General features: G+C 45.3%; 4 protein-coding genes and 1 non-coding gene across 6 annotated transcripts in view; 3 read left to right on the forward strand and 2 right to left on the reverse strand.

The window, feature by feature from the left end:
* Positions 1–15,223, forward strand: part of LOC9655931 (pentatricopeptide repeat-containing protein At4g21190) — a 98,339-nt gene that overhangs the window by 49,173 nt on the left and 33,943 nt on the right. The gene's annotated exons all lie outside the window — the stretch shown is intronic.
* LOC9656608 (ferric reduction oxidase 7, chloroplastic) lies at positions 7,894–10,488 on the reverse strand. The gene is made up of 8 exons (XM_024685744.1): positions 10,271–10,488; positions 10,117–10,213; positions 9,859–10,068; positions 9,561–9,795; positions 9,186–9,513; positions 8,863–9,127; positions 8,124–8,812; positions 7,894–8,059 (listed from the first exon to the last, which is right to left on the reverse strand). Exons 1-8 carry the CDS (start codon positions 10,428–10,430, stop codon positions 7,920–7,922), a joined length of 2,124 nt encoding a protein of 707 aa, XP_024541512.1. The 5' UTR covers positions 10,431–10,488; the 3' UTR covers positions 7,894–7,919.
* Positions 10,743–12,618, forward strand: LOC9656609 (heat shock 70 kDa protein 8). Its single transcript, XM_002980580.2, has one exon. It carries the CDS (start codon positions 10,743–10,745, stop codon positions 12,558–12,560), a length of 1,818 nt encoding a protein of 605 aa, XP_002980626.2. The 3' UTR covers positions 12,561–12,618.
* LOC9655937 (cryptochrome DASH, chloroplastic/mitochondrial) lies at positions 12,719–15,181 on the forward strand. 2 transcript variants are annotated; one of them, XM_024685746.1, is made up of 14 exons: positions 12,719–12,870; positions 12,931–13,155; positions 13,212–13,351; positions 13,419–13,592; positions 13,638–13,781; positions 13,832–13,909; positions 13,969–14,085; positions 14,135–14,181; positions 14,227–14,303; positions 14,359–14,437; positions 14,489–14,558; positions 14,616–14,739; positions 14,798–14,847; positions 14,893–15,181. In XM_024685746.1, exons 1-14 carry the CDS (start codon positions 12,720–12,722, stop codon positions 15,064–15,066), a joined length of 1,650 nt encoding a protein of 549 aa, XP_024541514.1. In that variant the 5' UTR covers position 12,719; the 3' UTR covers positions 15,067–15,181. The 2 variants fall into 2 exon arrangements, with proteins under 2 accessions (XP_024541514.1, XP_024541513.1); XM_024685745.1 differs by having other exon boundaries at positions 14,359–14,558.
* Positions 15,130–15,201, reverse strand: TRNAP-AGG. The gene has a single exon. It is a non-coding gene; the product is annotated as a tRNA-Pro (tRNA).

Here is a 15,223-nt window from a genome sequence, read left to right on the forward strand (position 1 = left end):
CAATCCTTTGAGGTGTAAAGTAGCAAACGGCACCTTATAATCCTCTGAATGTCCTTTGTAATTGAACCATCATTCAATGCAATGCAACCAATCCTGCAGCTTGATGATATCATTCTCCCCCCCATACTCAAGAACGTTGAGCTTATCTTTTTCCTGCCATAAGTTGGACACTATTGGGTAACAAGCTGGAAAAGTTGGACTGACGATGGTGGCACCATGGGCTGGAAAGGTGGCACAACAACAGGCTGCTGCCACAGAGTTGAATTGGTGAATTTGTTGAATTGATGCATCAACGAATATGAAGCTTTTTCTGTATGTCTCACTTTGAAAAGGTAGCAAAAGAAAATTTCAAGTTCGATATAGTGTAGGACTTTCTTTGCATGAGTACCTTGAGATTGCGTGATTCTATGTATAGCTTTATAAGATAATCTTTGTGTACAAGTCTCAGTTGGGAGGCTTGACTTTTCTGGTTGCAGCGTTCATGAAATCAGAGCGTTTGTGTTACATTCTGTGCTTGGAGCGAAAGGCTTGGTTGGAAATGGGAATGAAATCAAATATCATGGCAATTGCTGCGGTGCTGGTTGTTCTCTTGGGTATAATCTCGGCTTGAGTGAAGGATTTTTGTCATTCTTGTTAATATAACAGGGGTTGTGATGCAAGCTGAAGCTGCAGGACAGCAGGCGCTCCTCCAGCGAGGTGATACATCAGACAATTCGATATAACTTTGGAGATCTCTTCTAGTTTGCCTGGCAGTGTGCCAGTACACTAGAGTGGTTTGCAGAGTGAATAGGAATGCATGCTTTAACTCTTGCAATCTACCGCGAGGATGCCGGCCAGTGTAACTTCTAATAAAACGTTATTATTATTGTTTATTATGACATAAGGAATCACAACTAGCTTACAAACGACGAAGGATAAGTTGAAGCACGAGGGGGGAAATCCGGAAATGCTGGCCTCGATCTCCACTCTGGTTCCCGAGCAAGCGAGAGACTATCTACTCTACCAGTCACATGCCGCACACACCACAATTTGGCAAAGCTCAAACCTTTTTTGCTCAAAACCGCTTGTTCCAGGTAAGAGCTTTCGAGAAATTTTCCAAGAAAAGCTGCAGGATAGAACCGGCCAATTTGCTGATGCTTCGATTAAAACTCGTGATTTTATTTTTTAGTCCTTGCTGCGGTGTGCCATACTCTGGAGTCGTTTCCAGAGGCGTTCTGTTTGATACAACGCTTGCAATCTCCCACGAGGATGCCGACCAGTTTGACATCCAGAACAAAATTGCTGAATAAAGCATTGGTGCAAGTGAGTTTGTGAAACCTGCTAAAGAAGTCAAAGATCAAAAGACAAGGTGGATGCTGCTTGATTTTTTTTTTCGTTTGATTACACCTATCGCCCAGCTTTCCATTGTTATGCAGTGTTGAGTGGCTTCCAAGTTGAAAGTCCGGTCGGTTTCAAATTACTATGAAGTTTTTGCTGTATTTCACAAGTAGAAGAACTTGTGGTGCTGGTGGTTCTCTTGGATATAATCTTGGCTTGATCGTGAAGATTCCTTGTCATTCTTGTTAATATATCAGGGGTTGGGATGAAAGCTGAAGCTCCTGCACAGCGGGGGCTCCTCCAGCGAGGTGAGCGATCAATCTTACTAGTATAGATTCCCAATTCGATATAACTTTGGAGATCTTTTCTAGTTTGCCCGACTGTGTGCCAGTACACTAGAGTGGTTTGCAGAGGTGTTCCGAATGTGAACGCATGCTTTAACTCTTGCAATCTCCTGCCAAGATGCCGGCAAGTGTAATCTGACATAGTCCCATAAGGAACTACATTATTGTTTGTTGTGTTAAATACCACGAGCCGGTTTAGGGTTTAGGGTCTACGGTTTAGGGTTTAGGGTTTAGGGCATACAAGGTCAATGTCGTTTTCTTGTCTTTGCAAAAGCGCTTGTCCAGGAAGCCTGCAAGCTCCAGGGATTTTCAGTTGGATTGTTGGTTGAAGCTCTGGGGATTTGTGTGCCGCAGGAGTGGTTTGCTGGAAAGAAGATCTGCAACATGTTCTATCCAGTCCGGAACTTCCACTCCTTCCTCCAAGAAGTGGAAGATCTCACACTGTTTTGAACTTCTGGATTCGATGGTGGTGGAGGTGGCAAGAACGCAAGCTTGTCCATGGCATGGAAAGGCTCAAACTATCCACATCTTGCTGGTTGGCTTGCCTGGAAGCAGCAAGTCTTCTGTTGAGCAATTGCCATAAACTATATTGAATTGTTGGAGAATGATCAGATTCAACTTGCTAGAGTGGTTTTCCAGCAAGAGAGCTTACAATGGATAAAGTGTGCTTCATAATGACCATTTTACTTGATTTAATTAATTTATCATTTGGTAAGTTGATTGATCAAGTCATTAATTTATTAGTCAATTCATGAATCTATTAAATTGACAAGTTGATTGATCATTTCATGAGTTGGTTGGGTTGGTTGATGAGTTGATGATTCAATTAATATATAGTTTCTAAACACACTCTTTACTTAAATCTATGTAAGAGCTTAAACTACCATCTCTGTTGCTCTCTGGAATAAAAGTATAATTCAAGATGTTATAGAGCATAGATAATATTCCTAGAACATGAGTGGATATTCTATATGGGGTATATCTTCCCTTGCAAGTTTAGAGTATGAGTGATTGAGGTGATCATGGTGGGATAAATCAATTCCTAGCTAGCCTATTCAAATTCCATGTGATTTTTTTTGTTCTTAGCACAATTCTAATTCTCAATGAGATTCACTGCCATTATCACAAATTCTTTAATTTCTTTAAGTTTTCTTTGGGTTTTGATACTCATGGCTAAAAACTTTAATTTTCAGACTTGTAAATTTGTGATACCAAAGGATAGAAAGATAATATACAAGCCCATCTACTCAATTTGCTGAAAAATAAAAAACTAAGGTTTAATTTATAAATCATGCAATTAAATTTGAGACAAGACCATTAGTGGTGTATGCTCTTTATAAGTTACTATTTTCTCAGATCTTTTTGGCTCTTGAAAAATCTACTTTCAAGGTTTTTAGTTTTTGCTTATTCAATTCATTCTCTTGCAAGATTTTGTCATTTCTTGATTGTTTGAGTGGTTTTTTCTCTTTGTCTTGTGATTTCTATGAGTGTTTTTTCTTCCTTTCTAGAAAGAACTTGAGGAGAGCTTCTTCTTGAGTCCTATCTTGAATCTCATATCATTTTTATTTTTTTTGGTATTGTTTATGAGGAATTTAGAACTTTCTTGCTGTTTATTTGCTTGGATTTTGTAAGATTTGTTTTGTCCAAGAGCTAGAGCAGGTAATAGCTTTCCAAAAGAGTTTTATCTCATGAGTTTTGGTGCTATATGTCAAGAGATCTAGCGTCATTTCTCTTCTTGCATTATCCATGGGAAGTTTGGAGCTTTCTCACCTATTTTTTACTTGACTTTTTGTGTTGTAGGCTAGATTTCTAGGAGTGCATCTCAATCAATGAGTTTTCTTTATTAGTTGCATTTTTCAAGTGTGAGCATTTTGATCTTGACATGGAGCAACTAACAATCCACTTTCTCCTGTGTACTATAGCTCTACCTATGTTTAATCCTACTTCAGGGTTTCTTTTAGAGACCATATTACAATTTTATCAAATCATATCTTGATTGATGGGGTATAATATTTGGAGTTCACAAGCTTGTTGGCAGGGAAAATGCAGGCTTTAATAGATGAAGATTTCTTTATACTGCTTCTTTTGTTTCATAAGGTGTTTGAAATTGAGAAGGGCTCACAAGAGCTGTTTTGTGAGCTTTTCCTCTTCTAGGGCAGCAACAAATCTAAACTTGATTACATGCTGTGATTTAAACAATACTAGAAGATTTGTCAAAGGAAGGAGGTAAGGGAGGAGAATTTGGTTATTTCCACATATATAACCAAACTCTAGCTAAGGATTTAGTAAAAAGTGGCTAAGCAATGCCATTCCAAGTGTATAACCATGCCATGGAGATTGAGAATGATTTAATATATGAGTTAAGTGTTTCTAGTGTGGTAGAGATGCTTGGGCCATCTCTTACTATAGTAGTGTATGCCATCTCTAGGACATAACTGCCAACCTTTAATGCCATTATGGCACCAGCCACAAGCTCTTTCATTCCCATCATGGACTTAGCTTTAACAATACAAGTCTCTATTACTGCAACAACAAAACTTTATACTCCAACAACAATGGCAAGAGTGGCTTCTATAAGAACTCCACACTTTTAGGGTACAAGCCTCTTCTCATGTCATTATTGCTCACACTATGATTTTCAAACAATGACAATCATTGCTGGAATGTTTTTCTTTACAAAGCACTAGAGTGGAGTGCATGGGTGCCCAAATGAATATTCAATGGCTGTGCTTTATCACCTGTCGCATAGGACACTTGGTCCAGACCCAAGAAATCGATCAAAAGAGCAAGAGAAGAGGAAGGCTGAAACATGAGAAGCACAGGCAAAAGGAACTGAAATTTTGAGTGATCTTATGTTTTTTCCAATTAGACTTGTCCATAAACGAAGCCTTAACGAACTCAGCTGAAATAATTGTACACATCTGCACAATATCAAGCTCCTCACTGTGAACAAACTTTCTCTGTTCTAGGCTCGCCCTGACCACTCCTCAGGAGGAATAGATTATCTGGAATTCTGTTCTTGGTGAAAGCAGCTATCGTCGTGAGACCCCTGATGTTGCAGGAGCGGCTGTAAGTGCTCAGCAAGAACGCAAGTGGCACTCTTCATCTTAAGCACAGCAAGATGTTCGTCCTATCAAGTTCTCTCTCTCTTTCTTCCTGTACCTTTTAATATTATAGATGAAAATATTACACTTCAGAGTAAGATGGTATAAATTATAAATTGATCAATTGGATTAATAAATAATACTAAATAGTAATAACACTGTTGCATGCAAGAAACAAAATTTTATTGTAAGTCACACTTAAAATCTTTCTAGTCCAAATCACATGTTACAATTCAAAGTTAAGAGGATGAAAGTTGAGTTTGTGAGCTTGACAAAAGACTCCCACACTTTCTTGCATTCCTTCAGGCCCACAAGCAAACACTCCCACGTACTCCTTCCTTCCTTTTGAATGCTCCGGAATAATGTCTGCACAGAATCAAACGCCTAATCCCTCTCTTAAGTCTGATTCATCAATTCACCTTGAAACTCCGGATGCTTTCCATACTGAATGTTGGTTGGCTTGAGTCCAACTTCAGTTGAAATGGAACCCATATGGCGCATCTACAAGGTGCAAGTCTTTTCCTTTCCACCAGTTCCAAGCGAGAATCGTTGCTCCACCGAAGAACACAACTCCAGCAACGTATTCCATGAGCAAGCTGAAACCCCTCCCTGCTCTGGAGAAAGCTTTGTAGGTGTTCTGGTCTTGTGGAAAGATGTAATAGCGATGAATAACTCCGGCAAGGAGCATGTAACCAAGGAAAGATGCCAAGATCGTTGCAGCATATAGTCTGTAGCCCTGAGTTCTCGAGATTCCTCTAACTTGCTTCTTGACCTTACTGATGTCTTGTGATGGAGAAGGCTCGGCACACACTGATGCTGTTGTTGCTCTTCCAGCAAACTTGACAATGTCCAGCTTTTCATCGTAGACCCCATTGTCCAGGGCTTGTTGCTTCTCTCCTATATCTTGGCGAGTAACATAAGCTTGAATGTCAATTTGAAGAGTTTGTATGAATATTGTTTTGAGAATGCCAAGCTCATCCAGCTTCCTCACCGCCCACACAAGAAAAATCTTCTCCAGTGGAGTGCGCTGCTTTGTTTGGACCTTGTGGAGAAGATCCTTGATAATCGATAGAAAAGGAGCTATTCCACTTCCCCCAGCAACGAATAAGTACATTTTGTATCTAACAAAGTAACCCATCATAAGAGCAAAGTCATATATTTAATACACTTACATATGCAAATAGTCAATGTTATGCCCGTGGGGACTTGGATTCTCGTTGGAAATACTTCTGTAACCCTCTTGGATGAAGAGCTCCCTGAGTTTGTATGTCCATTTTCCACTTCACTTCACTAAAATCGAGAGCTTGTCAAACTCGACTCCAGAGCAGGAGGTGACTGTAAATGAATGCCACTGCAGACTTGAAGTCGCAGGGAGGTTCACAAAAATCACACTTGCTGCGTCATATCTGCAAAAATAAGAACAAAAAATATTAATACAGATATTAAAAAAATAGATAAGTATAATACTTGGGAGTTTTGCAAACGTCAGCTCTATGGTCTCACTACAGATCATCCTTGCCGATACCACCTCAACATGCCTTCTGGATTGTAAGAGCCTGAATAGTCTATCGCTCTACATTTTGTTTGTGATTGGATTCGTTTTTCCATGTGGGAGAGAAATGGCTTGCCATGATAGTATAATAAAAGAGCTCAAATCTCTGCTTGTGAACAGAATTGAGTGATGTGACCCAAATAATCAGGCCAACAATCCATGCAATCGTCTTCTCCCACAAAATAAAATGGACCAAAAACAGAATAAAGTTTAAAAATTGTAAAAAAAAGGTTTACCTCTTTGGATTGTGAGAAATTGACACAATCCAAATGTGATAGCGGATCGAGTGCTCAACATTGATAAGCTGGACAAGGGAGGAAAATCTTGCAACTGGAAAGAAAAGAAATGCAAACGGGACGGCCCAAGCCTGCCTCCAACGATGTTAAACTTCCTCTGCCACCTTCTTGTTTCAATCAAGAAAAGTACATCTCAGTTGAGAGTTCGTGACTTTGAGACACTTAATACTTACAAAGGATCCATGTGGTCGCTCATTCCGGGATGCGTCATGAATGGAATATTGATCCTGTAGAAAGATCTTGAGGTGTTTAGCGGTCATCCAAGCAAACAAAGCCACAAAAGCCCCAAGCAGCGCCAACTCGGATAATGAGATTAGCGCTAATGGGACTCTAACAAACACTGGATAGTTCCATGGATTTATCTTAAGTGGCTTCATGGTCCTGCATAAAAGAAAGAAAAAGAGGATGCTTAAATTATTATCAAAGAAGAATTTGAGATTCTAGCTCACTTGCTTCTCTTGCTGTAACTTAGATAAATGGCTCTAACAAACGCCACCAGGAGTATGGGGGAGAAGTAAATAAGCGTGTATGCCCCTGGAAGAATCACAGTGAGCAGTGCTATCAACTTCCTGGCGCGATTATATACCAGTGTCGCGATATGCTTTGGAGGAGACATGACGAAGAACAGGATTCCAGAATCCACGTTCTCGTTGGCCTCATGAGGAACAGGGCGTCGCCCAGGATCGCGCCCAGTATTAATCTGGCAAGAGAATATTCTGGCAAAGCCATTTGTAGTATGATCTTCGCAAAGCACCGGACACTTTGATAGGTCCTTGGTGTAAGAAATTCTCGAAATTATTGCCTTCTCCCTCTCCTCCAGCGCCAGAGCCCGGTGTCCCTGTGTTTGCCATGCCAAGGATTCCAGAAATTTTTTGTCCAAGTTCTCGTTGGCTTCATGATCCAGATCATCATCCATCTTGCAAAGACAATCGCCATGAAAGCCTTGGCAGCAACACGAAGAAAAGCCATTGCGGATGAGAGGAATAGCCTCTGTCTAGTCTATAGTCATGCAAAAGCTGTACACCCTTGCTTCATGCAAAATAGTACATAAAATTGTCAACTCCCCTTTTGCAAACTCGAGGGATTAATCCTCGTATATTTTAGTGGTGGATTTTGCCCAAGTGAGCTTCAAGTGTTTGTTCGTTGTCAAACAAAGAGTTTTCTTTTTGTTTTCTGCGCCTGTGATTGCGCCGTGATGTGGAGATCCCTCGCGTAAAGCATCACGCAAGAATTTGCTACAGGTATGATCCTTCCCGCTTCCAAACAATACTCATCTTTGTTCCTTTTTGATTCCAAAAAGAAAAGTTTAGAGCTCAAAGTTTAATGGGTGGAAGTTGAGCTTGTGATCTCGGCACTGGAAACCCACATTCCTTTGCATTCCCTCGGGTCCACAAGCGAAGACTCCAGTGCATTCCTTGTTTTTGCTTGCGTGCTCAGAGAAGATCTCTGTGACGAAAAAACGCAACTTAGATCACAAATCGAATTTCTCCTTGCTTGAGGAGCTGCTTACCTTGGAAATCCGGGCGTCTTCCATAAACCACTTTGCTTGGTCTCATTTTCGTCGAGCTTGGGTCTATCACTGGCGCGTCTACAAGATTAGAGTCTCGTCTCGACTTGGACCAGTTCCACAGGAGGATAGTTCCACCACCAAAGGCACAAATGGCGACCACGTACTCCAGAAGCGACGCAAATCCTCTACCCGATATCGAGCAAACTTGGTACGTATTGTGATCCATCGGATAGATGTAGAAGCGGTGCACCAGTCCCGCGATGAGCATGTATCCTGCGAACGATGCCAGGATTGTTGCTGCATACAGCTTGTAGCCAAATGTCTTTGCCACTGCTCTAACTTTCTTCGCGTTTGGATTTCCAGATGATGCCGCGCGTCCCGCGAAATGGATGACGGACTTATGATCGAGCTCGTTCAACTTGACGGGGGATTCGAGATCACTTTCGCTCTCACGAGTGACATAAGCATGAAGTTCCAAGAAATCCGCGGCGGAGAAATCGGGAGCGATGGAAGAAGGTGAGATGGAATGCAGAATCTGGAGCTCCTCGGAGAACTTGACTGCCAGAATGAAAACGATTTTCTTTGGTGCAAGCCTGAGCTTGTTGTGGACTTTGTAGAGCAAGTCCTTAAGGATTGAGATGAATGGTCCGACTCCACTTCCTCCGGCCACGAAGATCAAAGTTGGATATCTGCAGCACAAAGGTGTGAGGTTTAATGCATTTTGAGCCCAAAAACTTACGCATGAAGATGATCCAGCTCGTGACCATGAGGACCTTCAACTGCTGCTTCAAAGTGTACGGGATAGTTGTGTGAGTTCTCGTTGAGACGCTCCTGATCGAGCAGCGACTTGAGTTTGCAGGTCCAGCTTCCACTGCATTTCACGAAAATAGTAATTCGATCCACGTCCACAGTTGAGCATGATGTAACAGTGAAAGGATGCCACTGCAATCTCGAGATGGCTGGCAAGTTGAGAAAGATCACACTTGCGGCCGGGTACTTCAAATCTGTCCAAGTAAGTCATAAGTTAACAGCGAAGAACAGAAAAATGTATCTGCTTTTCACCAGGAACTTTAGCGAGAGTGAGCTCCAGAGTTTCTGGAGAGATGACTTTCGCCGAGACCACCTCAACGTGCCTCATCGATTGCAAGAACCGGAAGAGTCTATCGATGAAGAAGAGAAACACTCCGGCGATAACAATGGCGAGCCATCCCTCCCCGAGGTGAAGAGCAAAGCCAACGATGAAGACAAAGTAAAGCTGGTGTGTGTGGTAAAAGAGCTCGAATCTGTGCTTCCGGACTGGAGCTAGAGAAGTCCCCCACATCAGAAGGCCGACGATCCAAGTAAACAATCCAGTAAGCCCACTTATGTCGATCTTGTGCCACCTTACAAGCTGCAAGAGAGAAACCAAATAAGGTCTTTTCTCGAAAACTTTGATACCTCTTGTGATTTGTTTGCCATTGTCCAGTAGAGGATATAAACCAAGCCATGGACAGTCCAGAGGAACATCGTGATATGCCCCGTCCAAATGTGGTACCGCACGGCATGCTCGAATGGTATGTTTATCAGCCGGAAGAGTGAAGAGAGCCGCGCGACTGGGAAGAAGAGAAACGCAAAAGGGACGGCTCCAGTCATACCAAAGACTTTTCCAACAATGTTGAACTTTCGTTCCCATCTGGAAGCCAGCAAAAAAAGTGACAAGATTTTTTCTTCTCTTTTTTGTTTGTCAATCACTTACAGTGGTCCCAGTGTTATAGGCCTTCCCATCCAGTCGAAAGGGACATTGATCCTATCGAAAGAGCCCTTCATGTACTTTGCAAGAGTCCATGTGTATAAGGCAATGGAAGCTGTGAGAAGCGCGAGCTCGGCGAGAGAAATCAGTGCCAGTGGTCCTCGGAGAAAAACCGGATAAGTCCACGGATTAACTTTGAGAAACTTTCTCAATCCCCTGGAAGATTGATGAGAAAAGGGTGAGTTTTAACTAAGTTCTCTTAACTCGTTGGTGTTCGTGTGCTTCTTGGTGTGGCTCAGGTAGAGCGCTGCGATGAATGCCATGAAGAGAACCGGAGCAGTGTAGATGAGCGTGTAAACTCCTGGAAAAAGGGTAACATAAAATTCTCGGTGTTGATCTAAGAAGGGAAAGATCTTACCAGTTTGTCCGTAGGATTTGAGAGAAACACGCTCGGCAATCGGCCCCGAGAAATGGGTGAAGAACGCTGATGTTGGAGACATGATCCACACGAGAATCCATCCAGCGAACACCAAGAACATGAAGAACTTGAAGACGAATCCACGAATCGAAGCTCCCATCTTCCTGGAAACTTTTTGTTCTATGGCTGCCGGCAAAAAGGATTTAGAATGTAGAACAAGCACGAGAGTCAAAATAAGTATGCAGTGGATGACGACAATGCAAAAATATTGGTATTCTTACACGAAATATAGCTTTTTTTTATCGCGTGACACGTGGTGCAATGTGGTCGCGCCATCTTGGCTAGCCCGTATGAAAATTTCTAGGGTTTCGCGAAACGAAGAAGACTCCAGAAGGTACTCTGGTGCTGTTCTTGGCGGCTTTCTTAGCCGCGCTTTCTTCCTCTTGGCAGTGTAGATCGCGCCAGGAGTGAGATGGCTGCCGAATCCAGTCCCAGCTACATTGTCACGGGTGAGCCGATGATCGACGAGCCTCCCGATGGCTCCACCGCGCTTCCAGCGCCGCTGGAATCCAGCGCCGCCATCGGCATCGACCTGGGCACCTCGAGCTCCGCGGTGGCGGTGTGGAGGAATGGGAGAGTGGAGGTCTTCCAGTGCCCGGAGGATCGCAAGAGCTTGCCCGCCTACGTGCTCTTCAGCGACACGCCCACCGGGATCAACAAGGTCGGCGGCGGCGCGAGCGAGGACGAGCTCTGGTCTGGGCGCGCGATCTTTGGCGCCAAGAAACTGGTGGGTAGAACCGACACCGATCCGATCGTCCAGAGCTGCCGCGAGAAGTACCCATTCCTGATCGAGAGCCTGGGGATCGGACTCAAGCCCTTCCTTGGCGCTCGCGGCAGTAACAACATCTGGAGATCCACCACCCCGGAGGAGATCCTCGCGTTGCAGCTCATGGAGCTCCGCGCCATCGCCGAGTTCCACCTTGGGAGGATCGTCCGCTCGGCCGTGGTGACCGTCCCGGTTTGCTTCTCGCGCTTCCAGCTCATGACGATCGAGCGGGCGTGCGTCATGGCGGGGCTCCAAGTTGCTCGGCTTATGCCCGAGCCCACCGCCGCCGGCCTCGTCTACGCCCAGATGATCCAGCAGCAGGGAATCTCAGCTCCAGTCTCGGCCAGCGCCGCCGAGAAGCTCGCGCTGATCTTCAACATGGGCGCTGGCTACTGCGACGTCGCCATCACCGCCACCGCCGGGGGAGTCTCGCAGATCCGGGGCCTCGCTGGGGAGGCGTTTGGAGGCGAGGAGCTCCTCCAGAACTTGGTCAGCTATCTCGTCTCCGAGATGATCCCGCAGCTCGGGCACAGCCCCGCCAAGGCGGCGTTGGCGATCGCTACTGGGCGATTGAGATTCGCGGCGGAGAGAGCCATGCACGCGCTGTCGATCGAGCCGGACGCGCTGGTGGAGATGGAGCTTGGCAACGGGCAGATCTTCTCCAGGAGCGTGACGAGGGAGGTGTTTGAGGATCTCAACGCCGGAGTATTTGCCCGGTGCTCGAGCCTGGTGGTCGGGTGCCTGAGAGACGCGGACGTGGAGCCGGTGGCTATCTCCGACGTGATCGCGGTCGGGGGAGCTTCCAGCGTCCCCGGCGTCAAGGAGGCGCTGGAGAAGATCTTCGGCGCCAGGAAGATGGAGGCGCTGCTGCACAACCAGATCCAGAGCTCGGGGATCGACACGTCCGAGGCGGCAGCGCGCGGGGCGGCGCTGGAGGGCGCGATCATGTCTGGGGTGACGGACCCGAACGGGAGCTTGGATCTGCTCACCATCCAGGCTATGGCGTCCAGCGTGGGAGTGGCACTCTTGGGCGGTGAGTTCCAGCCCATCCTCCACAAGAACTCGATGATCCCGGCCCGGAGGGACGTGGTGGTGACGACCAGCCGCGACAACCAGCGGGACGCACTGATCGTGGTGTACGAGGGCGAGAGCAAGAACGCGAGGAGCAACCATTTGCTCGGGTTCTTCAAGCTCGCGGGGCTACCAGCGGCGCCCAAGGGCGTGCCGCTCATCACTGTGTGCGTGGACGTGGACGCGTCCAATGTGCTGAGGGTGATGGCGGGAGCTTGCCTTCCCAAGGATTGTGGCGGCGATGGTAGCGGCGGAGTGGCGGCGCTCGAGCTCCGGGAAGTGAGGATGCCAACCGTGGACGACGGGCATGACTGGTGCGTGGAAGCTCTCTGGAACAAGCACGGGGATAGCATGGACGTGGTTCTCCTCCAGCAACCAGTGCCTATGAGTTGAAAAAAGGTGGTTGTATTTAGGGTTAGGGCAAAGAAAATGTATGACACGTGTTTGGAGATTACAGTGGCCACGAGCATTACTCGGATGCTTGCCACGTGTGTGGACAGGAGTGTTCTTGAGCTTTTGATTCAAATTTTCTTAGAGCCCGCTAGGGCGGCTATGGTGGTTTCTAGCTGCTGCTTCAAGAGAGGGGGAACGCTTCTTCCCAGCTCGGATTTCTCGACTTTCTACGCAATTGGTGTGGGATTTCGTGATTCGAGGCTCTCGGCGGCAGCTCCTAAGGTGTCGAGGAGATTGGTGGCGACGAGAGGTAGATATCGTAGAATGTAGGTCAGGGAATTGCTGAGCGTGGCTCTGTTGGATTGCGCAGCGATGGCGGATGCGGTGGAGAGCATGATTCAGAGGTATAGCTCGGCGGGATCGAGCAGGAATGGCAAGGGCGTGTCGATAATGTGGTTTAGGAACGATCTGAGGATCGTGGATAATGAGGCGCTCTTCAAGGCTTGGGCGTCTTCTTCGTCCGTGCTTCCGGTGTATTGTGTTGATCCGAGGCACTTTGGGACGACTCACTATTTTAAATTTCCAAAGACTGGAGGTAAGCTTGTGATTTCTTTTTACTTGGAGCTTTACTGATTTTCAAACGTGATATAGAACTGCGCGCACAGTTTCTTCTAGAAAGTCTGGTGGATTTGAAGAAAAACTTGAAGAAGAGGGGGTTGGACCTGGTAATTCGCTCTGGAAATCCAGAGTTTATACTACCTTCGCTAGTGGAGGCTGTAGGAGCTGATACCGTAAGTAAGTTTTACTCACTCTTTTTCTTTTGTTTGTGTTTCGTACTTATACCTTGCTGGTTTGCAGATTTATGCACAAGAAGAAACGTGTAGCGAAGAACTACAAGTGGAAAAAGCTGTTAAGAAGTCAATTGGCACGAAAGCAAAGCTTGAACTCGTATGGGGCACAACCATGTATCATTTGAATGATCTGCCCTTCACTACTGCCAGGTTACCGGATGTTTACACACAGTTTCGCAAGGTAAGAAGTTGGCCTTCTTCGGTATGAATTGACTTTTATCGTCAGGCAGTTGAAAGCTCGTCCCGAGTAAGGCCTTGCCTGAAATTGCCCCAAACACTTGGTCCTCTTCCAGATAGCCTTGGAGAAAAAGTTGGGGACCTTGATAAAGTTCCAAACCTTAGCCACTTAGGATTGAGACCGCGAGAACAGGTGTGAAGCTCTATGTTTTACCAAGGCCTGACACGATTTGATGTAATCAGAGCTCACTTGCGGCAATGCAATTTGCCGGTGGGGAAACAGCAGCCATTCAGAGGCTCTGTGAATACTTCTGGACTAAGGTATCAATGTCATCTTTACTGTTTCGAATAAATATATCTTACACTGTTTTGTGCACTAGAACTGCTTACGTAACTACAAAGAGACGAGAAATGGGATGCTAGGTGCTGATTATTCAACAAAGTTTTCCCCTTGGCTGGCTTCGGGCAGCATATCACCTCGCTTTATCCACGAAGAGGCAAGTATTAAGTTTTCAGGATGCTTGTGTCAAATTCTCTGGCTTTCAGGTGAAAAGATACGAGAAAGAACGAACAGCAAACAACTCGACATACTGGTACTCAGCATTATCTATAATTGTTTCTAGCATCTTCTTTGGCAGGGTTCTGTTTGAGCTGATTTGGAGAGATTATTTTCGCTTTCTGTCAATGAAATATGGGAATTCTATATTTCATCTAGGTAAAGGCCTGTCTCACAATAGCAGAGACCAGTTTTAACATTACTTTATCCTCAGAAGGACCTCGTAAAGTGAGAACGAAATCCTGGAGCCAGGACAAAACGCTTTTTGAAGCCTGGCGTACAGGAACCACGGGGTATAAACGAGTGAACAAACGAGTGAATTTACTAATGAATCAAATGGACAGGTACCCTCTGATTGATGCAAACATGAAGGAGCTGTATGCTACAGGTTTTATGTCGAATCGTGGTCGTCAGGTTTGGAAAACAAAAGAACGTAATTTCCTTAAGGAGTCTAACAAATCAACTTTCCAGATTGTTTGCTCGTTTTTGGTCCGTGATATGGGGATTGACTGGCGCATGGGAGCCGAGTGGTTTGAATCCTGTCTGCTGGATTACGATCCATGCTCTAACTATGGAAACTGGACGTATGGAGCTGGTAACTACATTTTTACGTTCAAGTTTAAGAAGCTTGACACGCCGAGTTTTTGCTGCAGGGGTTGGGAATGATCCACGAGAAGATCGCTACTTCAGCATTCCCAAACAGGTATTCACTCTTTCAATTTACATCCTCAAAAACAATGGAAAACAGGCTCAAACTTATGATCCCGATGGGAGCTATGTTTCTCACTGGATTCCTCAACTCCAAGAACTTCCCACTGATGCACGCCACTTTCCCAAGGTGGGCTACTTGAAAAAAATTGTCCCACTCAGATTTTCCAACCCGGGACGAACCTCTAAAACCTCTGCGAACTTCAGGAAGTGAGAAAAGAGAAAATGTGCTTTCTGTGTAATAGTATACTAATATGGTTTCAATTAAAACGGAACGGGGGCATTCCGAGAATTGAACTCGGGACCTCTCGCACCCTAAGCGAGAATCATACCACTAGACCAAATGCCCATTACGTGTAGAATGAATTAAC

This window comes from Selaginella moellendorffii, unplaced genomic scaffold (genome assembly GCF_000143415.4).
Source record: "Selaginella moellendorffii unplaced genomic scaffold, v1.0 SELMOscaffold_45, whole genome shotgun sequence".
NCBI classification, from domain to species: Eukaryota; Viridiplantae; Streptophyta; class Lycopodiopsida; order Selaginellales; family Selaginellaceae; genus Selaginella; species Selaginella moellendorffii.